The 27,778-nt window shown below is 43.9% G+C and overlaps 1 protein-coding gene across 1 annotated transcript; it reads right to left on the bottom strand.

The window, feature by feature from the left end:
• Positions 1-2,833: 2,833 nt before the first annotated feature.
• MTHFS (methenyltetrahydrofolate synthetase) lies at positions 2,834-27,726 on the bottom strand. Its single transcript, XM_063347323.1, has 3 exons — positions 27,329-27,726; positions 23,674-23,938; positions 2,834-4,177 (listed from the first exon to the last, which is right to left on the bottom strand). Exons 1-3 carry the CDS (start codon positions 27,470-27,472, stop codon positions 3,954-3,956), a joined length of 633 nt encoding a protein of 210 aa, XP_063203393.1. The 5' UTR covers positions 27,473-27,726; the 3' UTR covers positions 2,834-3,953.
• Positions 27,727-27,778: the final 52 nt, after the last annotated feature.

The raw sequence follows: 27,778 nt of genomic DNA, 5'->3' as shown, positions 1-27,778 counted from the left end.
AGCCACGAACGTGATTTTAACAAAGCCATTTCAACCCCTTAGTTAATTTGTTTCTGAGGCCTTTCTCTTTCAGAGTGTGTAATTAAACTACAAGAGCCTGGAAAAGCCCCTTACAGTAAATAATTTACAAGTTCCTCCCCGGGGACATTTTTTAATTATAACTCCACTGGTCAGATCTTACTGAATACTCCGAGATAGCATTCCCTGCTGAGATCCTGAAATATAATTAACTTATTCCTTTGGTAATGGTATTTTTCCTCAGACTATCCATTTCTTATGCAGGGCAGGCAGATTTGTTTATAAACAAAGTAGAGATTGATAGACGCTTTGTCATGAGAATAGCAATAATGGCATTCACTGCAACAGACGGGGGCACGTCCAGCTGAGGAAAGATGATAGTGTTTTGAAGCAATTTTTATAAATCCTACCCTGACAATCCAGTGTGGAGAGATGCAAGAGAGCAACCAGACAGCCCCGATTCCTCTCCTTCTTGGCAGCCTGCCTTGCTCCCCAAGTGCCATTTTATGCATAGCAAACGTAAATAATTCTGACGCACCTACCAACCCCCTAACCTCTGTGCTTCAGAAACGCTGCTATATACTATCAAACTGACAGTGATTTCATGTTATGTGGCAAAAAGAAAAACCCTGAGCGACAGCAGCAAGGCTGGGGATGTCAAATGAAAGCTGTCACGTTTATTTAGCTCCGTGATTCTCAAGACAATATACATAAATATCGTTTTACTATCCCCACCAGCCAAAATGTGAAGAGCTCTCTGCATCAGCCAGGGTCCTGCGGCTCCCCCCGCCCGGCCGAGGAGCCCGTGCTGATCTCCTCCCGACCCAGGAGAGGCCGGCAAGGAACAAAGCGCCGGCTCCTCTTGTTCCCAATGACACACTGCGTTAAATACTCTCCTCATCCTTTCCCGCTCCAGCTGTAGCCAAAAGGGCGGTTTGGAGTGGAAGCGGGAGAGAATGGCTCCACGATGTATTGAAATGCCATTTGCGAGATACGAAGTTCAGGGACAGGCATCGCCTCAAGCCCCCAAAGCCTTCAAAGCTCGCTTGCTTTTCCTATAGCAATTAGTTCCAGCAACTCCAGCGAGCCCACAAGGACAAAGCTTGGCACCTATCTGCGGCTGGGCTGGATGGGGGCCTGTATTTTGCATCCAAACTCTTGCTTTTTACTTTTCCCTCTCCGTTTTGAACTCCCACACAACAAAACGTATGACCAAGTCCTCGTCTCTCTCTAAGCACTTTGTTTCTGTACAGTCGTGCCCTGAAATCTCTTCATCATATGCCGGCCTTTTTACAGACAGTTGTTCACCTGGTATCACCCGTAGTGAAATACGTACGAGTCAGGCTAGCCCTTATTCTAGTGAATAAATCGCAGCTCAGACGGCAAGATCAACAGCTAATCCAAAAGGGCCATGAAGTTTTGTGAATAAACCCATATCTAACAGTGCAAAGAATAAAAACAACAATAAAAAAAACCCCTCATATATAAAGAAGGTCTCAGACAAGCAAAGCCACAGGGTGCAGAGGTTTTGGACAAAAAGTTTGCTTTCACGGTAGCCATTTAATTTATGTGGCGCAAGGTCTCCTAATAAAGCACAGCACAAAAAAATAGTATTCAGCTTTAAAACCAAACATCATGGCTTCCCCTCAGCTTGAACGTGGCACGAAGAGGTCATTAGCCTCCAATTATATTCTGTTATGCTGACATGGCCTCTTAATTTTTTGCCTAAAGTAGAACTGGAGCAACACTCATGCAGTCACGCCTAGTGTCACCCTAACCAAAACCATGTAAAAGTGTTCGCAGGATGCCAGGTGAAGCACCGTGGTGAAACCTCGCGGCAGGACACCGCTAAAAGCTCCCACTGGTGCTGGTGGGGTGGAAGCAGACAGCTTGTTGAATGGGGTTGGACTTAATATATGCATTTAAAACATCTATCAGATTTGGGATCCAGGTTTCCACGATGAAAAACACTGGTTTCAGTGCAGCATCCTTGATGTCCCTGGCGGGCTGTTCCATACGGCAGAGTGCCGAGCCCAACGCGATGGGTGAACTCAAACAGCCCTGCGGACAAACCTAGAAACAGGGCTGCCACACGCAAAGCCTGCCCCCTCTTTTTTGTGTTGCTCTCCATATGTCACCAGAAGTTCAGAAACGAAGAAGGGATTAAAATACTGCCAGGAGAGGTCCGATTTTCTCATCTTGTTTATTCCCCAAAGGTCTCGAATGGCACAAGTCTGTCTCCCTCCATCCAGCTGGCAGCACAGTGGAGCTGAGAGGAGCTGGAGGACGCTCCGCCGTGCGCACCAGCACCAGCACCGGTACCATCATCTCAACTTCTGCTTGCACAACCTGCGAGAGACATGAACGCATCTTACTCTGCACCTTTCATGCAGTGCCACGAGAGAGTTTGATGAAGAACCGACGGAAGGCCGAGTCCGATCACCATCATTTCACTCAACAGCCCATACTGCAAACTGCTACCAGCTGTCTCCGTCAGGTTGCAGGTTGTCTGTACAGACTGGCGGGAAGCCCAGCAGGCCAGTACCAAAGGTACCTTCACCCCAGCCAGATGGACCTTTGTTAACACCGGATGGAGAAGCATCTCGGAGCACAGGCCAGAGAGACCGGAGTTGCTAAGCATATGTTCACCCCAGAGCAAGAGTGTTTAATTAGTTACAGCATTGGCAAAATGGAAATAAAACTGAATACAAGCATTCTGAGACGAAAAGGTTCACATGCACTGTAGGCATGGGTTTGTTCACAACACAGTTATCATTGAGGAAGTCTTAAGGTCATTCTGTTCTACAGCCGGTCCTTAGGAATTCATGGATTGTTTTAATGATGACACAGAGTAGTTTGGGGAAAATAAATGCACTGATTTATTGATTGAGGGAGAAGTTAAACATGTATAGAAAAAGCGAAGTTGCACTGAAGGAGGAACACAGAATTTTGACAGTTTTATTGATCCTGATTGGAAATATTGTGTCCTATTACTATGAGGACAGCACGAAGAGGAAAATTCACCATCTTCTTTGTGATATCCAGGATGGTCTGGAGAACTGGAGAACAAAAAACCTTCCACCCAAAAACTTGCTCAATCCATAAAACTTGCTCTCTGTAATTCTTAGCATCTCTTTATCCTTTAACATAGTATCCATACTTCACACAATATTTTGGGACATTATGAATGGCCCCTGTACAAAATTATTGAACTTAAAGTAATTTTGAATATTATTTTACAAAAAAAGAGCTGTTTTTCTCCAGCTGGTGAACTCACTGACCTCATTTTAGACTACATTACAATCTTGTATTCAGATAAAGGAAAGAACCATATATCAAAGCTATGGACGTGAACTGTTTTTTATTAACAGATACTCCTTTTATTTTAAGACAACTTCAAGGAGACAAGTAAACAGTAAAATTCTTGTATACACTAAAATCAATTACGGCTTTTCCAATCACTGTTTTTTGCCCAGCTTACTATAGGACTTATCTGGCATCTACTTGTTTTGCTCATGGATGCACATAACATTTAAGTACTAAGAACTTTTATCATAACAAGTATCTCATTCCAGAATGGATCAAGAACCGCATTAGTAGCCAGTTCACTGGAATAATAAGACTATTAAGCGTCAAGTAGCTTGTTCCTCAAAAGTATGATGATAAGAAATGGTCCTTATTGTAATAAACAGTCACACATTCTTGTTTCTATTGATTCTAGAATAAGAATTCACACCAGATATTTGCTAATTAGAAGCAAATCAATGCAATCCTCACTACTATTACCACATTTACACTGTTGGGTTTTTTTTGTTCAAACACAAATACTGTATTTTATTACTCCCAAAGTCATATATGACTATTAAAAAGTCAAGACTGATGGATCTGATGTCTTTGGTTGGTCACTCTGAGGGTGGGTTGGTATCAAGATACTTTCAGGAGCCTTCATAAAGGATTTCATCTACTTGGACATCATTTTCTGTCACCGGCACCGATTCACAAATCTGTTCCCTAAAAGCCAAGGCAATTGTGTAAGGCTTTCCAGTGGGATGTTTCATACATCTTTCAAGATAGGTGTCATAATATCCTTTCCCTCTTCCCAGTCTGTTGCCTTTTTTGTCAAACCCAAGGCCTGGCATGAAGATAAGGTCAAGACCCCCTGTAGAAAAATGAAATAAACATTAGTGGATGCACTATGGATTTCCTGATGGCTTGACTACATCCACATAACTTCAGACATTTGCAAAAATGCAAGCTTTGTGTTTTGCAAAATGCTTCCCTCTCTTTGATCAGATGAAAAATACTTTGAATACTAAACCTGTAAATTTACATTTTCATCTTATCAATTGCATACTAGATCAGCCGCAAAATAATTAGACCTTGAAAAGCTAGAAGGAAAAAAACTTACCTTATAACAAATTTATTTTATCATTTTAACCCCACGCTTCCAAATACTAATGATTATGACTCTAAATCCAGGCAGAGATTGAACTCGGGGAAATTAAATGCTGGAGGAATCAGAAAATCAAATGAACTTAAACATCACACACAAAAATAGAAAAGGAAAAAAGAATGAAAAGATGTGTAAGAGAGCATCTTCTCGACACAACTGTACGATGTCATGAACCCTCATTCAACCTCCCAAAATCGAAGAGCCTTGAACACAATATATTCTGGAAGCGGGTATTTGCTCTCTTCTATGAAGATCGAGATTTGAAGGCTTGTCTCTTTGTGATGTCAGGTTCCTCTTCTCCCAAAGGACTTTCTTCCTGAGCCTCCAACCATTTTCACTATTGCTCCAGCAGCACACACAGGCATTCTGTTTGCCTGCCCTGAATATCCCTCCTTCTGGAGGGACGTACGGGCTCCCCAAGACTCTTCTGAGATTGCACCTGATTTCAACTCAAAATCAGTTAAAAAAACTGAAACAAGCTGCATAAGCTGCCAATCATCCGGACAAAACAGACCCGACCGGCTGGTGAAGCCCTGACAAAAGACCCCACCAACCAGGTCCTGATAAGAAGGCAAGGTCAGCTAAGCCCTTTTTCTTGCTTTGTTCATACTCTGTGAACGGATGTGGAAAGGCATCGTGCCAGGTAGCCAGCAACAATTTACACTCGGCTGCCCGCTTGTTTCAGGAGTTGATTCACATCGCTGCCAGGAAGGCAAAGGAAAGCGGCTGCCACGCTGAGCGACCGCCAGGCACGGAGGCAGCCAGTGTGCAGATTCCCATTACTTATGCAAGGCTTGTTTGTTAAGTGTGAGAAGTCTTGCAAGGACATCCTCTACACAAATGAGCTTGGCTGGCCTGGAATTGACGGCCGAACCCAGGAACATCCCACTCGCTAGTTTCACAACACAAAGAAAGTCTTTCATTCCTTGCTGCTGTAGCAGACAGACACTTAAGGAGAGAAGGGCAGGAAGGGTAGTGGAAAGCCAGCACAGACTAAAACACAGCCCATACGAGTCTGGAAAGAAGACAAATACTGCGTCTCAGTCCACTGCTTCTTCCTTCTTACAGGAACGGTACTTAGCCTTGAGCAGCATCTCTATGACTTCTGCTCCTTCACCAGGGCTCACTACACCTAGCTGAGGAATGATGCCCAACATTCAAGGAGATGTGTGGGAGCGTTTACCGGAAGAGCCAGAGCTAAGCAGGGGTTTTCAGTTTCTAGGGAATCCCATGTGAGATCATGTATCAATTCCGAACTCAGCCTGGAAGAGCATGTTAAAAGTTCACATAAGACCAACTCATTTGCACACGCTTCCCAGGCTCCTGGAGATTTCCTTCCACTGTTCACCGTTCAGAGAAGAGTCACTGATTTGAACATCCATCCATCGTGACATGATGACTTAATTAGAACGTACACATAAAATATACAAGACAAAGCAATGTGAGATGCTTAGAGAAGATCAGTCTTGCAAATCTGGCATCACAGAGTTAAGAAGCGTGTTTTTTTTAAAGAGATCAGAGGAGTAAGAGGAGGGAATTAGCCAAAGGGCAGACCACAGAACATCACTGTTGAAATGAAAGCGAGTCCGAGTGTTTTACCACACTGCAGTCAGTTTTGACTCATAGGACAGACAAATGGCAAACAAAGAGGAAAAGAGGCACGAGGGCAAAGTATGGTCTCACCTGAAAAGAGATGCCATTTTTATGGTATCGCCATGTACATCATGTTGGCTGTACCATGCCACATCTCCTCAGTTTGTAAGTAAAAATACCTATTTGCCAGTTGTCCGGCCTATGGACTAGGACCCAGAAACAGGCTGATCTTCTCCCTGTTAGCATGGTCAGTAAAGGATTCCGCAGATGAAATCCTCCCCAGTTTACTCTGGTGCTCACTACTTCTCCTCGCCATGATTTGACTCACATCGGCTTTGCACAGGTATTCAGAAAGCAATATGTACCAAACACTATCGATGCGCAGGAAGAAACACACTCCGCCTTACACTTTTTTTTTAGCTGTTTTCATTTTGTGGGACTCTCATGGCAAAAAGCAGGAAACATTTGCGGTCGCTACTGTTGGCAGGTAAGAATGCACACAAGGGGCAAATCCACACAGTAAAAAAGTGCCATTTCTCCTTACAGCTGTATTACAGAGAGGAAGAAGACAAGTCAGGGGAAGCGCTAAGGAAAGAGGGAATTGGCAGGAGCACTGCAGGGAAGAAAGATATTTTCTGTGTAGTTTAACTGATAGCACAGGGCACACTCGAGTGAATTGAGATGCATTAAAGCACTGTGTTTTATTCTGGGTACTCTAGAGAAACAGAGTCTGTTTTAATGAGTCAGCTCCTCTATAATCATGGATTTTTTTATGCTGAATAACTCAAACAAGACTGTGCAAATCTCAATATGAAAAATGATGCTGTAAATACTGTAATAGTTACCCTTATATTTTTCTTCCACTGGAGCACTGTGATACCGAATACCTTTGCTCTGACTCACAACACGCTGTCTGATATCCACGCAGCTCACACCGCACAACCTTTAAGTAAAATGCCAAGCAAGACTTTCGGTAGAGAAATGACACAGCTACCCTGCAAGGCAGTTCAAGCAGCATTAGCCCCAAATCCTGCCCCGGGAGCTAGAATGAATGGCAGAGAGCTGCATGGAGAAAACGTTTCCCCACCACATAACTTGGGGAGCAACAAAACCTCTTGTGGTGCCTGCGGCAGCGCGGGGGAAGAGCCGTCACAGGATGAGAGGTGACACACAGATGAGACCAAGATTGCAGACACAGATGAGACCAAGATTGCAGACACATAAGATTACTATCAGCAGTGAGCGTACATCAACAGGATGGCAGCTGAGTGTAAGAACATCTTACCCCTCTTGGCACGAGGCCCTCATGCTCCCAGGCCCTTCCAGCCCTGCAGGACCACTGGTTGCCACTCAGGATGCCCTGCAGGCTTGCTCCTTTCTCACATCCTACTCCACTTGCTCCCACAGACCGCTGTGTGAAATGGCATCCTTGTCCCTGAGAAGGCAGAGCAAGTACTTGGACGTAGACAGTAAATTATCCATGAGCCAACAATGTGCCCTTGTTGCCAAAAAGGCCAATGGAATCCTGGGCTGCATACGGAAGACTGTGGCCAGTAGGTCAAAGGAGGTCATTCTCCCCCTCTACTCTGCACTGGTGAGGCCACAACTGGAATACTGCGTCCAGTTTTGGGCTCCCCAGTTCAAGAGGCACAGGGAACTACTGGAGCGGGTCCAGCGTAGGGCAACCAAGATGATTGAGGGACTGGAGCATCTCCCTTATGAGGAAAGGCTGAGAGAGCTGGGATTCTTTAGCCTGGAGAAGAGAAGGCTGAGGGGAGACCTTATTATGGCATACAAGTATCTAAAGGGTGGGTTGAAGGAGGATGGTGCCAGACTCTTTTCATTGGTTCCCAGTGACAGGACGAGGGGTAACGGGCACAAGTTAGAACATAGGAAGTTCCGTTCAAATACACGGAAAAATTTCTTTACGGTGAGGGTGACAGAGCACTGGAACAGGCTGCCCAGGGAGATTGTGGAGTCCCCTTCTCTGGAGACTTTCAAGACTCGCCTGGACGCAGTCCTGAGTAATGTGCTCTGGGCAATCCTGCTTTAGCAGGGGAGTTGGACTAGATGATCTCTAGAGGTCCCTTCCAACTCTGAAGTTTCTGTGATTCTGTGACCCACAAACACCACATCAATTTTTAGTGCCTCGTAAAACACACTGAGAGAGGTCTCACATTCGCCACCTACTTCTGTCCCTCTCCTTGTAATGTCCACTGTCCCCCACGTGTCCATAGTCGTCAACTGGTGGTTCCTGGATGCCCAAGGGTCCTGTGACTACATGCCAGAAGCCCAGGAAAGCACACCCACAGTCAAGAGGCTTATGTTATAGGTAATCGGTGCTTCTCCTGGAATACTCGCATGTGGTGGTCTGCAATTTGCTAAAGGCTGAAAGCACTGGCTCAAGCAATGATGTGTTGCTCCAGCTTCTACGCAGAGAACATCAATGATTCTTACACACTTTAAACAAGCTACTGGGTATCCCAGTAAGGTTGGCAATTACGATGACAGTCACCTAATACTCGCTGTACCTATAACATGAGCTCTTGTGGCCACAGCTCCTTCAACTGTGTAGCACCGTGCGTGAAATAATATGTCCTGACCTCTCTATCAATGTGGGCACACAGCCATGCTGACACGGCCACACAGGTTTCATTTGTACTGCTAAATACAGCTGGGCCAGAAAACAAATTGATTTACAGGATCACAGGTGTTCAATACTGTTTAATTGTCAGCACACTGCCTGGCACTGCCGGTCCGAGTGACACTCACGCCTGCTCCGGGGGACAGGATTCCCACGGGCAGGAAAGACAGAAGAGCACAGGTCTGGCTCCTTCCGCCCTGTGCAGTCCTCCTACACCAAGAAAACCGGTTTTGCTCCTCCAGACAGACACAGGTACTTTCCCGCCACATGCCAGAATATGCAACACAAATCCTCAGACTGATCCTACAAAAATACTGCTGCGGTGGTCTGCCATAAAGCCTCGTATTACTAAAGATACTACGAACTGGGGAAAAAAATAAAAAAAACACTATTGCCTTAGGGCCACAGAGGCACCACATGAGACCAAAAAAGAATAGACAGGCCAAGTTCTGTGTAGTGTGGAAAGCACTAGTCTGTGCCACTTAGCCCTGTGTTATTTAGCAGTGTAGATACAGTCATAGCTTCAAAACCTGCCACGTGGGTGTATAGGCACACTCTACTTGCACTGACTTGTGTACATCTATGTAGACATACCTTATGTCGCAGAGAAGTGAAATGACTTGCCCAAGGACTCAGGAAACGTGTGGCAAAACTACATGCAAAAGGCAGGTGTGCAAGCTGCACGTCCCCTGACTTAACCAGCAGACCAAAACATGAGCATCCCCTCTCTGGTGTTTTAAATAGGAATACAGAGTTTCGCTTCCTCTAGGCAGCTGCGGTGAATCTCCTCAGTTCGGCAGTGCATTTCTCATTACCCTTCATGATGATATCAGGTTTGATTTGTTCCCCAGGGAAGGATTTTCTCCTTGCACCTCATTACCTCTCTTCTCCTTAATCTGATGTTCCTATTTGAAATGCCAGACGGCATTTTCAGAGGTGTTCTTGACAATGGTTAATTATAGAAGAGTCCATCAAACTGCACAGATACAGGTCATGTAAAGACTGCTGGGGACTTGTCCTGCCCTCAGAAGGAGCAGCCAGCATGGTTCCTCTCCTCCCAGGCTTGAAGAGGCTCCACAACCCCCTGCCACTCGCCATGTGGGGTCATTCATCCCCCCCTGCGCAGCCAGATGGTCCTAATGGAAGATGAAACCAAAATACTCTGTCATCCCACCTTCTCATCCCTCACTGACGCTTTGTGGACACAGCAAAGCACCTGAGACCCATCAAAGAGGGAGCCAGGACTCTTTTGATCCTTGCCTCCAAAGCACTTACAAGAGGATGAGGCAGAAACCAAGCTGCAGCAGCTCCCGTGTCCCTCTAAGAGGTCGAGGGCAATCAGCTCCTCACAGCAGCAGCTGTGCAGTTTGAGCTTCTCCCTCAAGCACACAAGTTCATGCATCATTTACGCCGTCCCCACGAGGATGGCTTGATCCTCACAGCCTGGTACCTTGGGCAGGAATGGGCTCTTCAGCGGTTGGGTTTTCTCCCCGCACAGCTCACTCTGCGGCGGTGGTCAGGGACTCCCCCTGCTCTCCTCGGGTGTAAAGGTTTACATAAGGTCCTGGGCCAGAAGAACCAGGACGAGAACAGCTTTCTGTTTAAGGGAAAGGAGTGTTTATGGTGTTATGCACGCCATAAACAGTGTCAGAGCAGTCTACGCACCACCTCTGTGGAGCTGACAAACATTTGAAAGCTGTTCATTCACAAGGAATGAAAGTTTGCCTTGGTCTTTTTCTGATCTAGCAAGGCCCACAATGGAGAAAAAACCAAACCCTTTGTGAGGAAAACCTCACTTTTCAGAGTGAAAAGGGTGCAGTAACCATCTGCTGCCTCTCTATCTGCTACCTTGGCACAGAAGAAAAAATTAACTTAAATCACTTGACCCCAACATTGAAAGTATCAGCCTTGGTGACATGTAGGGTATGGGCCAATGAGTTGGAATAACTCAAAATTTTCTAATTAATGACAGAGTTGTTACTGTAACTTTAATTACTGTCAGCATCAGCATAGTTAGGCCTCTTGGGTAGGTGTTAGCTTCTCAACAGATACTCTACAGGGCACAGATCATCAACTGTATTTACACAGCACCTAACACTGTGGTCTGGCTTAATCACCAGACCTCAGGGAAAACAACTCCACAGAAGTAAATACTTCAATTATGCTGCAGCAAAACAAATCCCTTCCCCTTTATAACTAGTATTAAGCCCTAGAATGTCCCAGGTGCTCCTGGGACATTCAGCTTGGTATTTCCTTCCAGATAAAAGTTTTCTGCCCTTTGGAAAAAACCTGCCCTTGGTTTCAAGTGCAGCATCTCTGCTATTAAACACTGGCCTTGGTATAAGGTCAAAAAGGGAAATGCCAGATCTGTTCACTAAAGGCTGAATCCAGACCCTACCGAGCTGTGAGGATCCTGGAAGGGCTGGGATTTCTTCCAGAGGAAACCAGCTCGTTATCCCAACTGAGCTCCAGAGAAGCCAAACACCGTTATCTCCCCAATGAAATGTGCGAAGAGACAAAAACATTACCCTTTGCTGCAATTGATAAGCATTTGAAACAAAGTCATTAATCCAAAACAATGATGCTGACTTCTTCCAGTAACACAGGGCATTGCAGACATAAATAGTTATGTCGCTTAACTTTACTGCAGCCAATCTCCTAAAATGTAAATACAATCCCTTAAACAGAAAGAAAACTCTGATCTGATAATTCCTATTTGCTCACACGATCCAACCTTTGAAAATCAATATCAGAAGCTCAGCATGAATCCTCATCTCCTTGGAAACCTAAGTTACAACACAAAGGATCAGATCCTCAGTTACTGTAAATCAGCATTGCCCCACCAATCCCCTCTGCACCAGCCTTGGGAACTACGTGAAAAATACTCTGAGTTACTGACATAAGTTTGAGAAAAATCAATTATTTTCTCTTGTAGATATCTGTTGTTGTTTGTTCATAAACAGCTCTCCTCTAGCGCTCATTCTGTAGTCTCCTTATGATCCCAAACGGCTACCTAACAGGACTAAAAGTTGTGTTTCATCTTAGACTGAAAAACCAGCCCATTTTATACCGCAGTCAGTAGCTCTTCCTCCAGGTGTTTCCCCTGTGTGACCACCTTTAATTGTGCAGTACCGCAGCCCTTCAGCAGGACTCACTGTTTTCTAACTATTCATAGGCATCTGTTGCTTCAGAAGGAAAGCCAGGGAGATGCTCGCTTTTTACCCAGCACGCACTAGCCCGGCACAGGCATCGAAAATCGAAGTGTCACATGCCAATCCCACAGGTTCCATCCATGGTCTCCTACACTGGGGGAAAAATGCTTTTAGCACCAGGGGCAATCACTTGCTTTATTTTCATTCCTATTTGTGTATGGGAATTGCAGGTACCAGGAAGGTTTTGTGTCCTTTTGTCTTCTAAAAAACTTTTTGCCCACATCCATGCACACCCATAACCCATCAATCTACCTTTTACATACACAGAGATTCCAAGGAGACTATCCTCTCTACAATCCGCGCGCCCCAGGTAATCGGTCCACTAGCATGACTGAGACAGCTTCTGTTATTACTTCAATAAAATATTTTGCAGAAAATAGAACCATCAGCAGAATCTACAAACAAGCACGGAGCAACTCAGCGTTTATCTGTCTACTCATCCATGTCAGTGCTTTGTGTCAGCATGAAACATTGGTCTCCACAGTTCACACTTGCCCTTCTGAACTACAGCATAATAAAATATTTATACTTCTCCCTGAGAAGCTACATGATAGCCATCAGTCATACAGGTTTAAAACAATGGAGTGGCAGCCGCTCCGTCGTTATTAAACCTGCAAAACACACTAACAAAGCCATTTGATCAGCTCCTGTGCCACAAAGCTGCTATCGAGCAAACACCCTCCCATTTTGAATTCATTTAAAACAAAATCTTATCAATTTAGTGCCAACGCATTTGAAAGGTAAAGTGCACCGCGCAGCATCAGCTGTAGCATACCGGCCCTGCACAAACAAACCTATCCTGCTCCGCAAATAAATATCCTTTCATGTGTCATCAGGGAAGCTACTGAGTTCAAATTCTGGCTGGTTTCACAACGTGGGAAGACTGTGCGAGGCTATAACCATCACACTCACTTCCCCTGAGGTTTAACTTACAGTCAGCTGAGGTCTAGTGTCTCATTTTCAGAATTTGCCAAATGTCTACCTAGAAGAAAATATGAACAAGAGCTTTTCTATTTCACTATTATTCATCAAGTCTGCGTAAGCCCCGTAAATAAACCATAATCACTTAATGCCACCTACAAAAATGTCTGGTTTTGCAAGTTCAGAGTAAAGGAAATAATTGCTTAGAAATGCTTTAGTTATCAGTCTGCGAAAAATTACTTATCTAGTCCTGATAAGATGTGAGCAGAGTTAGAACAGCTTGATTGGGAAAATACGGGCAATGAAAAATGTTTGGTTCAAAGGCACATGGGTTCTCCTGTGATTTTAAACCCCCAAAATACCCTGAAACAAGATGTACCAAGGAGCAATTCCAAAGAAAGGACAAACGGCATTAGAGCCACTTTACAGCACATCAACACATCCGGCTAAATCAGCAAATGCTGCCTGCAAAGCTGCTCCTGTAGGAAAACTCCCAAGGCATTGGTGCTTGAACTGTTTCTATTGAGATTGTTGTAACAGGGACTAACTAAAATACAGGCATCTTTGTGTATCTTCAGGTGTTTTTATGTGATATTCTTTAAGATCTTATCAGTTATGCTTCCCATAGTGTTTATCTGAGCGCTTATTTAAATACTTCCACTTGATACATCTGCATGTGCACTACTTCATTTCTTCAGTCTTGGTCCTCTTTTGCATGCTGCCGTCCGGATATTTTTAAATCAAAATATGACAGAAGTGAATCATTTGGGGATTTTTTCAATACATCATGCATCGCTATCAATATTTCCAATGCCCTTTGACGCACTCAGCAGATAGCCTATCGTAAAATACACAGAATTGCTTGTGAAATATAAACAGTTGAGACATCAACTTCTTTGCCAGTGCATAAACCTGACTCCTGTGAGGAGTTACACCACTTGATGGGAACATCAGGCATGCTGACAGGCAGGGTATATTGAACATGTAGAGTCAGCTGGTTTGGAGGTGATGGCACCTTCATTGTTAGTGTCGAACGTGTTAACATCACAACTGAGAATCCTGCTTCTTCCATCACAAGATTTTCTTCTATCTTTTTAAGCTTGCACAGCTTAAAAAAGCCAACTGTCCCTGGAATCCTCCACCTCCCTCACTCCAACCCCTGATTTTTGGAGATGCTACTCTGGAGCACTTGTTCTCCTGTGTGTCTGACTACAATTCCTGGATGAGATTTTAATCACAGGAAAACAGCCTAAATGACACCAATGCTCCATAGTAAATCTATGGAATACTGACACCTGCCGGCAAAGGGCTTCATGTCACTCCTGGACAGGAAATTGCCCTCTGTCTACAACCCAAACACTTATTCCCATTTCAGGTGCACCAACAGCCAGCAAAAGCAGGAAGTGAATCCAGGTATGATGCCAAACATGAAGACCAAGAGCTATCCTTACACTGCGAACAGCAGCATGAGTCTCCTGCTCCCTGAGAGCCAGCGGCTCTCGGCCAGGTCTAAGGAATTTCCCACTGTACGAGGGAGATGACGGTGTATTTTGAATCTCAGCAAAGACAATGGGGATTAACTGTGCCAGGAAGACAAATCTTTTGTAACTGGAAAAGTGCTGACCTGATTTAATAGCCCGCTAAGCTGGCAGAAAACCAATTCTAGGGAAGAAAAAAAAAAAAAAGCAGTAATTTTACGCCAGATTCATGAGCTGAATCTGCTCAGCAGTGAGTACCAGAGATGGCACCGAGGTTGGGAGGACAAGGGGAGCACAGAGCTGGAAGCAAGAAAAATGCAGCAGGACTGTCCCTTCTGTCAGCAGGGCAGGGCAGGCAGGGCTCGGCTGTCTCACCAAACCGCATCTTCAGTCCACGCTACCGTACACAGGTGAGCAGCAGCAAAAAGCTTCCTCTCCACTTCTCCAGATTGTCCTGATTATGTGCACAAAGGCACTGAGATGAGCTTGGTGCTGGCTCTTCCTTTACAAAAATGAAAATAAAGGGAAACAAAAACGTTTTTTTGTATTAATGACCGCAGCCAGAGATACCTGCACGTTTGCATTTCTCCTGTATGAGCCTGTTGTACAGACTCAGGCCACACTCCAGAGATGAACCCAACCTCTTATTTGCTTCTGAGAGATTCCTGTCTCTAGGAAACAGTATGAAGAAAATGACAATGCTACTATTCACGCTCACTGTAGCAAAATTAGCCCTCTTTGAAACAAAACACTTGAGAGTCACTTGTAGTGAATTTAAAGCCCTTGCCTATGTCGCTTTCACTTCTCTTTAAACTTTAATTGATTACAGCAGAAGTAATCTTTTTAGTTGTTTTGCTGAGTGTAAGCAGAATGTTCTCTGCAAGAAGGCAAACATGGATGTGACACTTAAGATGATTACACGGAAAAGCACTCTTTTAAAGCCTTAATGAACTTTATGAAAGCAAAAAGCTGTAGTGTTCCAGAGCGCTCAGCCCTCCAGGTTCACTGCAGGATACCCTGGCACAGGCGGTATTAAAATTAAACCCCACAGTGTTCACAGTTTAGTCTGCACCAAGGAAATTCAGGACATAAGGACACCAAAGGGCATTACAAAGTGATGCCAAATGAACACATCAACTTTTGCATTTCAGAGCATTTTTTTCAAAAGCCTTTGAAAGAAAGAGACTCTTTGTAATCATGCCATACCTGTTTCTGAACAGAAGCAGGGGGAGAAGCTCAGCTAAAAGTGTCTGCCTTCACCAAGCAAATTGGGTGCCGATTGTTATTAAGCTGTTTCAGGGAGCTGTGGAAGGTGGTGCTGACATCAAGGGCGAAGGGCAGACACCAGCTGCAGGGAGAGCAATCCCAGCGCCGGGGATGGAGTTCCACATCTTTCAACGGAAGGCTGGGATGCAGAAAAACCCTGAGGGAAACAGTTGCTATCACAGCTGGGTCCAACACCTGAAATATTTTATTTCCAAGCAAGTGTGTTCCTGGCTCTACCGGTTACAGAACACGCTACATAGAATAATGTAAAATTATTTTATGGATCTTTAATACCAGGACAGGTATTTTTGTAATGACACATTGTTGTGGGATACCTATGTGGAAACCAGTAAAAAAGATTTGCTCAGTGAGCTGATTTGAATAGCAGTTTTATGGCACATACAGAAAAAATTAACCTCTACAGTGCCATTACATATATTCCATAGTATGTCTTTACCTGGGCATAAAAAGTTCTCTTGGGTATCTTTTCTCCAAAATAACATCAGAGAGACTGCAAAGGTTGAAAGAGCAATGGCTGTAACTCTTACAGGTCTAGAAAAGCTTCTATATGAAAATAAGAAAATGGATGAAGTCTGATAGAAAAAAAATACAATTGATATAATACGGGTTTAACTAAACAATGAATAATGAAACTAAATCAAACACCCTCATTTACTTCTCATCATAGAAGAATGAGGTATTACTTGAACTGAAAGCAGCAAATTCAATATGAACACAAGGAACATAATATGTCACGTTGCGTAGGAACATAATATAATATTAACATAATAAGGAACATAATATTTCACATTACAACTAACTAACCAGTACAACTCACAGCTGTCAGAAGGCAGCGGAGCCAAGGGCTTAACACAAATAAAATGAGATGCTTAGAGGAACGCTCCGAATGCCCACAGGTATAGAAAAACCAGATCCTGCTCGTAAGGGAATAAGCCAGTGACTGCAGCTGCAGAGACAGGAAGACATTTCAGCTATTGCTACATGGGTGCAAGTTGTGAGATTTCCTGACTCTTGTAAAACACATGATGCTGGACTGTACGGCCGGTTCTCTCACCGTATGTCTCACTGCACTGCGGGAGGGGAAGCATCCTCCCTCCACGAGAAGACTCATCACCAGAATGTTAATGCCTCACTTGCACTGAATTTGTCCTCCTTAATGCAGATCGAAATACTATGGCTCATTGTCTCCAAGCAGAAGTTCATTCCAAACTTTAAATCATTTCATTAAAAAATAAATTACATTAAGAGCTAAGCCTCGATTTTCATTTTTTTTTTCGTGCCATGCTCTCAGGTTTTCTTTTTTATGACCAGTGTAAAAAGATTTTAAATTATAATCTATCCCTTGACATATATTGTACTGTAAGTTTTAATCAAGTCTCCCAGAGGAAAAGAAAACCTAATAGTACCCTCAATCACTTTACAATCTTGTTTGGGGTATTTTTTGGGTTTTTTTTCCTAAGCAGTAGTATTTAACATCTCTGCTTTTCACATACCCATATTTCATTTATTCTAGATATATTCCAATCTGCATATATCTCATTCAAATATTCATAGTTACCCCTGAGCATTATTTAGTACATGTCTTTTTTCAGAATGATTAGCATCATTTTGTATGGTCCCATTATGCCTCCTGTACAGCTATACAACATCTAATGGAGCTCAAGTAGCGTATTAGACCTTCCCTGTGCTTCAAGACAGCATTTTCTCCTCACACCGCTTTTTATTTCTAAACTCTAATGTGCCTCATATTTCAAAATCCTCCCATTTCTTTTTTTTTTTTTGGGTGGGGGGTGCGGGTGGGGCGGTGTCCAACCCGTTATCTTTTTTTACATCCCACTTTATTTTGCAGCTGTTAAGTTGAACCTATTCCTCTTAAGACGGTATTGCCACCACTTCAGTCGCACTTCTAAAGAACTGTGCTAAAATTTGGAATAAGTAAGAATACCGATGGCATCACAAGGCCATCGGTCCTGGCAGCAAACGCAGCCTCTTTGAATGTATGAATAAGTAGCAGGAGTTCAAAGCCAGGTGAAAAAGCGGCTTCTGCGGACTAAAATAATTCTGCGATGCAGATCCCCGTGGCAAAGTTTAAAATAGGGCTAATAGCCACTCAGGAATAATTTCAAACTACTTGAGGTTGTGAGGAACTGTAGCCTAGAGGTAGCCAGCGCTTTCCTTGCAAGAGGGTCACACCTCCCGGAATAAATAACCCTCATAAACCAAGGACAATCCAGGCAGGTAAGCTGTCCCTGCCTGTTTCTACTACCAGCACGTTATTGTAATTTATGCAACAGCAAGTCTCAAAATGGTCTGGAAGTTATTAAGGGCAGAAAGATCTAACTACCCAAACCTCACAAGCCAACATCCAAAGCGTTACGTGAAAATGAAGCAGCGAGAGGTTGCTGCTAGACATACGTTAGTATTTCCTCACTTTGTTTGAAAGTTGGATCTTTATTATTAATAATAAATATACTGTCATTTAAATCACAGATTATCTAGTTAACATTTCACTAATTATCTTGAAGGGTACAACACGAGTATTGTGATCAGTAGGCCACCAAAGTTTCCAGTACTGAAAATGCCGTAAGTCTCCAAACTAAATTGCAAAATGCAAGTCCAGTTCTTAATACCTTCACTTCTGGGAGCAAAAATACATTCCACTTTAGTAGAGTAGTAACAGATTATTTAGCATTCCCCATTACATATAAGATGTTATATTTTCAAGTGCTGCCATTTTTCAGCCTGGGTATTTATGCCAAACTGAGGTGGGGGGTTATGTTTCTTTTATTTCAGGCAAAATGGTTCACTGGTTTCTAAGAAGAAAGTTACGAAAAAATGACGGGGAAAGCTTTGTTGCTCCATGCTTTGAGGCAAGAACTTGCAATCTTGCCCGTAGTATCCTCTGTGTCAATGATGTGGCTTTAGCCCCGTTCAAACCCAATTGAGCTGGGCTTATACAACGTTGGAAATGTTTGAAATCCTGCCGTTTGCAGAGGCTTAGGGAAGATGTGTCAGGGCAAACGCTGGGCCTCTCTGAAGACGCCACCCTCTCCGTACCACTGCTGGAGTCACAGCAGCATGGGTGGCCCCACGACTCTCCCCAGGAGCCAGTGCCAGTTTCCAGGGGACGGTCCCTCCATCCTGGCTATTCCTTCCCACCCCACACACGTTTCACTGATACAGTCGCACGGTAAACTGGTTCTGCTCATCTGGGTTAAAAAAATCCCAGCCAAAACAGGGTGCAGGAGAGGAGGAAAATACCCGTCATCCAGAGCAGCGAGCTGATGCAGTTTACCATGGAGAGGCAGGAATATGCTGAAAACATGAGGAGGGAAAACTCGTTAAGCCAGTATTGTTGCAAAGACAGCGCCCAGGGAGCTGCAGGCTCAGCTCATCCCAGCTCCCAACTGCAAGGACTCTGAAGGACTGTCATTTCCGTGGCTAATCCTAGTCCCGCTGACTGGGGCAAGACTGGGAACTGAAACATGGAAGGAAATGAGGACTGAAGTTTCACTAAGACTTTTTTTTGGCATGCCACGTGTTTATGCAATCCCTCATCACCAGCTTCCTACCAGTTGCATCAGTCCAAACCCGTGTGGTGGCCCTGTCTGAGCGAAGAAGAGCCTTTTATTGGTGCCGAGTTACTTCTAACCAAGACTGGTTTCCCAGTATAGCTCCCAACGTGGCTGCAGGGGCATCTGTGCTGGCACAGGAGAGGAGAGGTGGGGACCAAGAGGAGGAGAGAGGGCAGAGGCTTATTTAATCAGGCATTGCCCAAAAGAAACAATCACAAAACTATGTTTTTTGTACTGCTTAGTACAAAAAGTACTACTTAACAGAGAAACAGTTTTTCTAAGCCAATAAAAAAGAGAAAGAAGCCAGAATAGTGGGGAAGGAAATGAGTAAACTGGGACGGGGATCTTGTATGTCTGGAAGAGGACAAGTAAAAGAAGACAAAGCACATGATCTTCTCCTCCCTTTTGGCAGGGGCGAGCTATTTATGTTGGCCCAGCTGCCCCTGAAATGACAGGCTAGGACTGAGAGCAGGAGGAAAGGGGGAAGGCCAGAGAAGGACATGTGGAGAGGGAGATTAGATAGGTTGGGCAAAGAGCAGATGGAAAGGGGCATTATGGTGGCAGACAAATTAAAGCTTGGAAAGGGGGTCTAGCCCAAGGACGAGACAAGTCTGAGAAATTATCATTTTGGAGGGAACAGAGAAGAAACCATAATGTTTGGAAAAACAAGCAAAAGAGTTGGTGTTCACTGGGGGCAGCTCCTCTGCACAACCCAGGCTGGAACCAGGATCCTGAGCCTCTGCTGCTTCTCCATCAGCAGACACCAGTTAATATCTTCAAGTCACTGAACGCTGTAGTGATGAAGAGCCCATACAGAAATGAAGACCTCTGTCTCCACATCAAAGTTTGAATAATGCAGAGTGAAAAAGGCCTGCAGCTCTAACCTGAACAACAGGGAGAAAACAAATGACTGAGCACGTACTCGTTAGCAGCATTCATTAACAGCAAGCAGTGTTCATCTTTTGCCTCTTTCATAGAGCCCAGATCATTGCATCTGGGTTCATCTTTGAACAAGCCCAGATCTGACGGGCAAGGACTATGTAATAACGTACTTAAAGATCAGGGCAGAATTTACACAGGCAGAGAGTGTAAAACAAAGAGGCTGAATTCAGTTTGTACACATAATCCCGTTTCTTGCATTTCTTAGGAGAGTTCCTCACAACCTATTAGAATAAGCAGACTCAGAGCCATAATTTCTAGTAACTCATCATTTTTTGGCCAAAGAAAAACATTCTGGCCAATACCCCTCTCCCCATCAGCCAGGTGAATGTTTTAAAAGTTGTCTATAATTTATTGTACACCTCCCACTACTTGTCAGTAGTTCAGTTCAGTGATGAACATCTAAGCATAACGTTTGCTCAGGTCCAAGACTTCCAGCTGAGATCCCTCAGTCCAAAGTTGGCCACCTGCCTCCCTTCAAAGAAGCCACCTCCAAGAATTTTACCATATGGAGATACTCAACCCAGTCAATTTTTTTCAGTCCCAGTAAGAATACTCTCTTTTTTGGTGGAATAACTTAGCTTTTCACCCATAATTCTCAGAGCAGGTTTAAGTAATAATAAATAACATTACAAATGAGGAAACCCATGTCCAGCCCGCTGAATCACCCCGCCTCCCTAAACCACATTGAAATGAGAGATGCTGGGGAAGTGTCCTTTAAATTTCTGTAGGAGTCATGATAAAAAGCAAACAGGGAGCATGGTTTTATCTGATTTACCCCTTCCAAAGTTGTGAAGGTATCTACACTCCTGTAAACAATTACTGCAACCTGCCTCAACTTTCACCAAAAATATTACTTCGGGCAAAACCCGATACCAGTGCACTTTTATACTTCTGATGGGCAAGGATACAAATGGGATTTGGTACCTATTAAGAAAATGTACCACTGGCTTGCTCCAAAAGTTGTCTAAATCTTTCAGCAGGTATAGCTGGAAATGAACCAAGCCACGCACCTGTGTACAGCCCTACTCCAGACAAAATATCTGAACATTCTTCCACCTTTGCTCTTGCTGTTATTCTGTCCATTTAGCCTAAAGAAATCAACTTTTCCTATGACAATTACTGCCACCCATGCATGGTAAAGAAGAGGACAGACTTTCTACTACTAAAACTGCAGTTACCTTTGTTTATGCCAACAAGGGGCAATGTGGTGTACTGCCGAGATGAAAATGGGTAAACCCTGATCCAACAGAAGAAGGACTTTCCAAAAGGAAGGGTTTATGTCTATTCAACACAGCTTGTGCATACCACCAAAGACTGCGAAACTCTATGCAAAAATTACACCTAGTCTTATATTTGAGCTATTCTTCACAATAACCATGCCTGAAGTTTTAAGGACAGTGTGAATTTAATCTTTTTGTCATGCAAAATGAATACACGCAGAAGTGACATGACTTATTTATGTACCTGCAGGGTATTTCTTGGAAATTACATTGCAACTTATGCCAGCAATGGGAACATTACTAATATAACACCATGTTATCTCCTTATAACAATGTAAATGCCTCAGATCACCACAGTATTTGATAACATCACAGAGATAAATGTTTCATCCATGCATAATTCCAACAATGGAGGCTGGATGTAGTAGTGAGGCAATTTGCATTCCTGCAAATGTACCAAAGTTCAAAAAATATAATAACTGACATAAAAAATACAGCAAAAGGAATTTAAAGACACACTGAGATGCAGCGTGTGCTTCTGTGGGGACAAATCGGTTATGCAATAGTGAAAAAAACCTAAACTTATTCTCTAATCCACAAAAACTGTCCAAGGATAAAGGACCACGGTCTCACCAAGATCTCACCAAGGTAGCTCTCTTGGCGTCTCTCTCTAGACTGCTGCAGCTCTCTGGGCATTGCTCACTGCCCATAACCATACCCTGGTGCAGAGAACGAAACAGCAGCTCCAGAACTAAAGGTACCAAAGGTTGCTCCTACCTTCCCCCATCTTCACTGCCCGCCACCTGGGCCATCCCCAACTGACACATCCCAGTGCACTCTACACCAGGTAGCCCTTGCTTCCCTCATACCTAATATTGTGTGTTTACTCTGAGATCTATTCAACAGACCTGTTAAATTCAATTAACGGCAGCTCATCGGTAGTACAAAAGCTTGTCCCAAGTGCGTGAACTAAGCTCAGTCAACAGAACCCTGGACTTATTAAGGGTTACCTTCAAAAGACCCTAAATCCCACCAATTTAAACATATTTTTGACAAAAAATTAGGAAAACAAGTAACAGTGCTAAATATTAAATGTAAAGAAGATGGTTGTATGAAGCAGTGAAATCTCTTCCTCGCTAAAATTTGGACACAGAAAGGATTCTGAATTAGGAAAGAGGTAAAGATTGAAAATAAAAGAGAAACAAACACAGTGAAGTGTTCTGGGAAAGTACATTGGCATCCCAAAGCAAACAGAAACTCAAGTTCAACCAAACAGAGTCATATAAATGTTATGTTTCTTTATCAAGCATTAAAAAGCGGGTAAGTCTGTGAGGCGTGGAAGCTGTCTGCATGGTAAATTTCCACCTAGAGAAAATTTTCCCAGACTGAGGTTTCAAGCATGTGTTCAACATGAGTTTTCCATTAATAACATTAAACATTTCTGCAGATGTTTCAGGAAGATATTAGTATGTTTACAACGAGAATGCAAATAATGAATGCAGACACAGAAAAAGTAAGTTTGTTTACAAGTCTGTACAAGTTGGGGAATTTTAGGTGAAGAAAGAGAGAGGTTATTTTTGGACCAAAACGCACTTGCTATATATAAATGAACTTTTAACTTTTCAGCCCTGTGAAGAATCCAGTGTCTGAGACAGCATTATAAGATCAAAATTAAAATGTGAGAGAATACTGATGGAAAACACTTTGCAATATTCATCCAGGCCTACAAGAAAGTCCTTTTATTTTCAGTCTAAGGTCTCAGTCCGGAGAGCTGTTCTGCATGGGCGGGCTCAGTATCAGCACTGTGATTCATCCATGCAATACGATTTGCAGGATCAAAGATTTCAGAAAATACTCATGTCAGCCTACAGGCATCACCTGAAAAGTTCCCTATCTTCCAGGCAGCGCAAACTGAAGTTCTCAGAGTGCGTCCTAAAACTGTGAATCCTCCCTGACTTTCAATGTCAGCCTAAGCCAGTCCCGGCAAGTCCCTGTCTCCTCCACGAGCCTCTGTGTTATGCTTGCCGAGACTGCACTGAGGATGTCCACGAATCGGACCACGAAGCTGATTTATCTGGAGCGCTGTGTTTCCTTCAGCTGGATCAACTGTGCAGTCCTCTTCCTGCCCTGATGGCATATCACAGGGGTGCCACAGGGTAGACAAAAACAGGCAAGAGAAAGGAGCATCTGCTTACATCGACTTAAGCACCTCTACAACATATAAAACCAAAGTGTAACGTTCCATTTCACTCATGCTATCAGATTATTTCTTGCTGGCCTCCAGGCTACTCCAGCTCAACAACCCCACAACGCAGGAAGAAAATACTCACCACCAGCCAGAGCCTCCTCTCTTGCACTGTCATCATCACTAGGCTGGAGAATATTCCAGGATGTCAAAGTAAGTGAAGAAATGTCTTCAGCTGATGACAACTTCAGCATGTCCATGTGATTGCTCTGAGGCTTGTAACGTGGGATGAAACACTCTTTGCCTTGCTTAAAAATGTCCTTAATGATTTCTTCTGTCTGGATTTCATCTGGCATGCTCAGAAAGATTGCAATTCTTTTGGAGTCTTGGTACTTGGGATGGCCAATCACCTACATGGGAAATTGATGTAATCAGTTGATGAAGTTCATGAAAAGATCGACTTATTTTATTTTAATTAAACACACCACTGGAACAAAATATCAATTGAAAAGGGCAGAGATACCAACTGCCATGCATCATAAAGAGAATATGCTTCCTACTGCTTCCTACTCCAACATTTCTACCATCAGTAAAATCAAAGCAGGGAAATTTTTGTACCCAGTGAACAAAACATTGTAACATAGATTTGGGCCAGCAAAAAACAATTTTGGAAACAACCCCCTGATCCTTTAAATATCTGTGCCATATAGTGCAGACATCCTCAAATGCCGAACATCTCTGGAGAAAGATGCTGCAGGTCAGAACTGCCAGCTTATGCAAGGCATGAGGTTTTTGCATTCCTTTTCTTCCACCCTTTTTACATGCTGCATCTCTCATCCGGGCCTAGGTAGAATGAGAAGCGCATCGATGATAATAACTCAAGAAAAAATTAGCATCAGAGCAGCCGACTGCAGAGCACAAAGTCTTCCAAGACCAGGCCCCCCTCTTTTTTTCACCTGAAACGCCTTCCCTACAGCGAGTTTAGATATATGACTTCAAACATCACCTGCTTCTAATAGGTGATCTTATTACCGCACATTTTTCAGAGCTTGAAGGAAAGATGGCCTTGGCATGTTTTGGTTTTCATGAGGTTCTCTGTGCTGGGCTCATAAAAGACTGAATATAGGAAGGAAAATAAAAAACGCTTATATGGTGAAAAAGTGTTAGCAGAGTCATACCTCACTGTGTCTCTGCCCCATTCCAGAGTGAATTAGACATTAAAAATGGAGAGGAGGTTTTTAAAAGCTTGTCTTCTTGTTCTCTCATACCTTACATATTTTGTTACTTACATCTGGACAAAACAAATACAAATGTGTTCCTTCTCATATAAATGTGATTTATTCTTATTCTGCACACTTACAAAGATCTGTCAAAAATATCAGACAATTGAGAAACTGTGCTTATCTACGGAACAGAGAGTAACAAATCCTTTGCTCTGTGTTTGCTTAACTGCAGGGTAACTCGTTCTGAGCTTTAGCCTTTGCCCTGGCCCTGTTTTGAGAGATAAACGTCCCTATCCGAGTTGAAATGCTTCTCACTCTGTTTTTGAAATTTCTTTCCAGCACAGCAATTAAAAGCCCAGGTGAAATATTCAGACGATGGATTTTTTTTGTAAGGAAAAAAAAACCACAAAATACCACACACTCTGGACCAAATTATGGTAATGTGTTGCATAGCCATAGAAACCTCTTAACAATTCAAAACCCTGTTTTACTTCCTTTTGTAATTTGCCCAACCTTACACATGGATTTTTCCAACTAAGTGATTAAGCTCTCAAACAACAGAATTTCCATGGCAGCTTTTGTTTGAAAGAACAGACTACTTAGTCAAATTGCAGACTCCAGACAATGCCTGTGATTCATGTTGTTGAAGGCCTCCAGAGCTGAACCTTCTCCTGGGTTTAGAGAACAGAGAAACTGAGACACAAAACTCTCCTCTTTCAAAGTGCTGCTGTGGGCACCACCCAGGTCCAGTCTGCTCCAGTGTGTCCAGTAACACATTGATTATGCTGTATATCGAAAGAAATGAGGTTGAAGATGTAAAACCACAGGCAAGCAGGAAGACAGAATTTCGGATGTTTTCAGAACCGTGAAGATGAAGCTGCTATGACTCGGAGCAGTTTCTGAGAAGAGTGAAAAAATTTCCACACTTAAAAAATATTATCTGCCCTTTGTTCACCAGCTGATAGCTATTTTTGCAGAATCAGAGCATGCAAACAGCATGACTTTAATCATGAACATAAACATTAAAAAAGAATAATCATCTAGAAGCTAATTAAATACTGGTGGCTAGGTCAGCCTGTGAAGCTATTTCACTTTGAATTTAAAGATCCTTTTGAGATGAGATTTTATGACTAAAAATATTGTTCAGGTGTTATAAAAAAACCTGCTCACTTTTATCAGCTGCAAGTGCTGATATATGTTATAAAGCTACGTTTCAGCCTCATATTATTACAAATAGATTCTCAGCATTTTCAAAAACTTTATTCACGTCTGCTCTATTACCCTTCTGTAAGGAAGCTGACTACCTTCTCCACTTGTGCAATGCCACTCTGCCTCAAGAAAGCTTCAGGATTTTCAATTCGTGTCAGATTAGTAAAAATGGCAGGATAACATCAATTTATATGTCATATTTCCTGATGCCTTCTTTTAAGCAAAACAAAAGCTATGTCTTTTAGTGTGCTCTCACGAGCAGACACAAGTGCTCTGTTGCTGAGCTTACCAGCAGCAGTTAGAGAAAGGCTCCTAAAAATTGGGTACTACATGGGCTAGGTGCTTATGAAGTTGACATTTTTTTGAGAGGATGCATGCCAATATCTTCTAAAAATTGAGAGATTTAAGTCTTGGATGTGTGATTACTAAAATGCATTATCATGATAGTAGGACTCTACGTGTATTTTTTTAAAAAAAACGTCGCCAGCAAAAAAAAGGTTATGTGAGTTCCAGTTAAACTTCCTATGACCTGAAGTTTCTGTGCTGCCACGTCCCACTCATGAAGTGGCGACGCATTAGTGTTAAGTGGAGTCTGTAACATGATTTGAGATCCTCTGGCAGGACAATAACAATATAAATGCAGATCAACTAGAATTACCCACTGGTGCTGAAAAAAAAAAACCAAAAAAACAAACCAAAAAAACCCAAACAGGAATACTGTGCTGTACTACATGCAGCGACTGCAAAATCAAATTTTATTGTGTTTATTAAAATGATAAAATACACCTATATAAAAACTTTGTAATCCAAACCGAACAGGACATTTCAAAAGTACATGCCGCTGTTACGCTGCGCTAGGATACCGGCGAGGTAAATGCTGCTTGGTACCTTTTAAAGCACAAAATTACATTAAAGTACAAAAATTACATTAGAAACAAATGGTGGAAGGTGGAAGGAATACCACTGAAAAGGCACAGAAGGGAAACGGCGGCCAGTTAAACGAGGCCAAATCGAGACAGTAGTGAAACTTTTCTGTCCATGAAGCCAGCGCAGGAGAAACCCGGCCGCTGGGGGCCGGTGACAGAGCTCGCCTCCGCTGTCACCAACACCCCCTGTGCAACTCGATGGCGGCCGGCACCGCTCACCGCAGCACACACCAGGGCCCCCCGACATTAATTAGGAGCGATGAGGGGGGGAGGCAGGGGCCGAGGCGGAGCTCACCCCCCGCAGGGAAGGCCCTGTCCCCCTGAGTCACGGCTTCGATCCCCAGCGCGGCCTGGAAAACCCCCGCCGGGCTTCCCCGCGCAGGCCCGACTGCTCGGCCCTCCTCCCGCCCCCGGACCGGCTCTTCCTGGAACCCGCACCCACCTTGCGACTCAGCAGGCGGGACTGCCGCTGCCGCTCCGCCTCGCCCAGCGCCCGCAGCCGCCGCCGCAGCTCCCCTCGCAGCGCCCGCTTGGCCTCCCGCAGCGTCGCCGCCGCCATCTCGCCGCCCTCCCCCGGCCGCTCCATGCGCCAAGTGAGCCGGGCCGCGGAGTCGGCCTCGCCCCGGGGGCGGCGGCGGCGGCGGTGGTGGTGCAGCCGGGCAGGGCTCCCGGGGACGGCCGGGGGTCAGCAGGCCGCAGGGTCGCTGCTCTGAGGGCTGGGCGGCCGCCGTCTCCGCCCGGCTGCTCCCCCCCGCCCCGAGGGGGCCGGAGGGCCAGCCTGGGCACTGCCAACCCCATCTTTATTTTTCATGTCCGGCGTGCATTACAGAGGATTTCCCCTTTCCTGATTTTGTTGTAGAAAGGGAAATTACATTTCGGCGGGGTATTTTAT

Source organism: Chroicocephalus ridibundus, chromosome 9 (genome assembly GCF_963924245.1).
Source record: "Chroicocephalus ridibundus chromosome 9, bChrRid1.1, whole genome shotgun sequence".
Taxonomy (NCBI): Eukaryota; Metazoa; Chordata; class Aves; order Charadriiformes; family Laridae; genus Chroicocephalus; species Chroicocephalus ridibundus.
Note: the sequence above shows the minus strand (reverse complement) of the source record. Positions and strands in the feature narration are given on the sequence as shown.

Excerpts from the sequence above, each read along its gene's own strand:
- MTHFS (XM_063347323.1), bottom strand. The coding sequence starts at position 27,472 with ATGGAGCGGCCGGGGGAGGGCGGCGAGATGGCGGCGGCGACGCTGCGG. Across the intron at positions 23,939-27,328 it reads CCCGCCTGCTGAGTCGCAAG|GTGATTGGCCATCCCAAGTA; the intron begins GTGGGTGCGGGT and ends TTTCCCATGTAG. Across the intron at positions 4,178-23,673 it reads AGAGGAGGCTCTGGCTGGTG|GGGGTCTTGACCTTATCTTC; the intron begins GTGAGTATTTTC and ends ATTTTTCTACAG.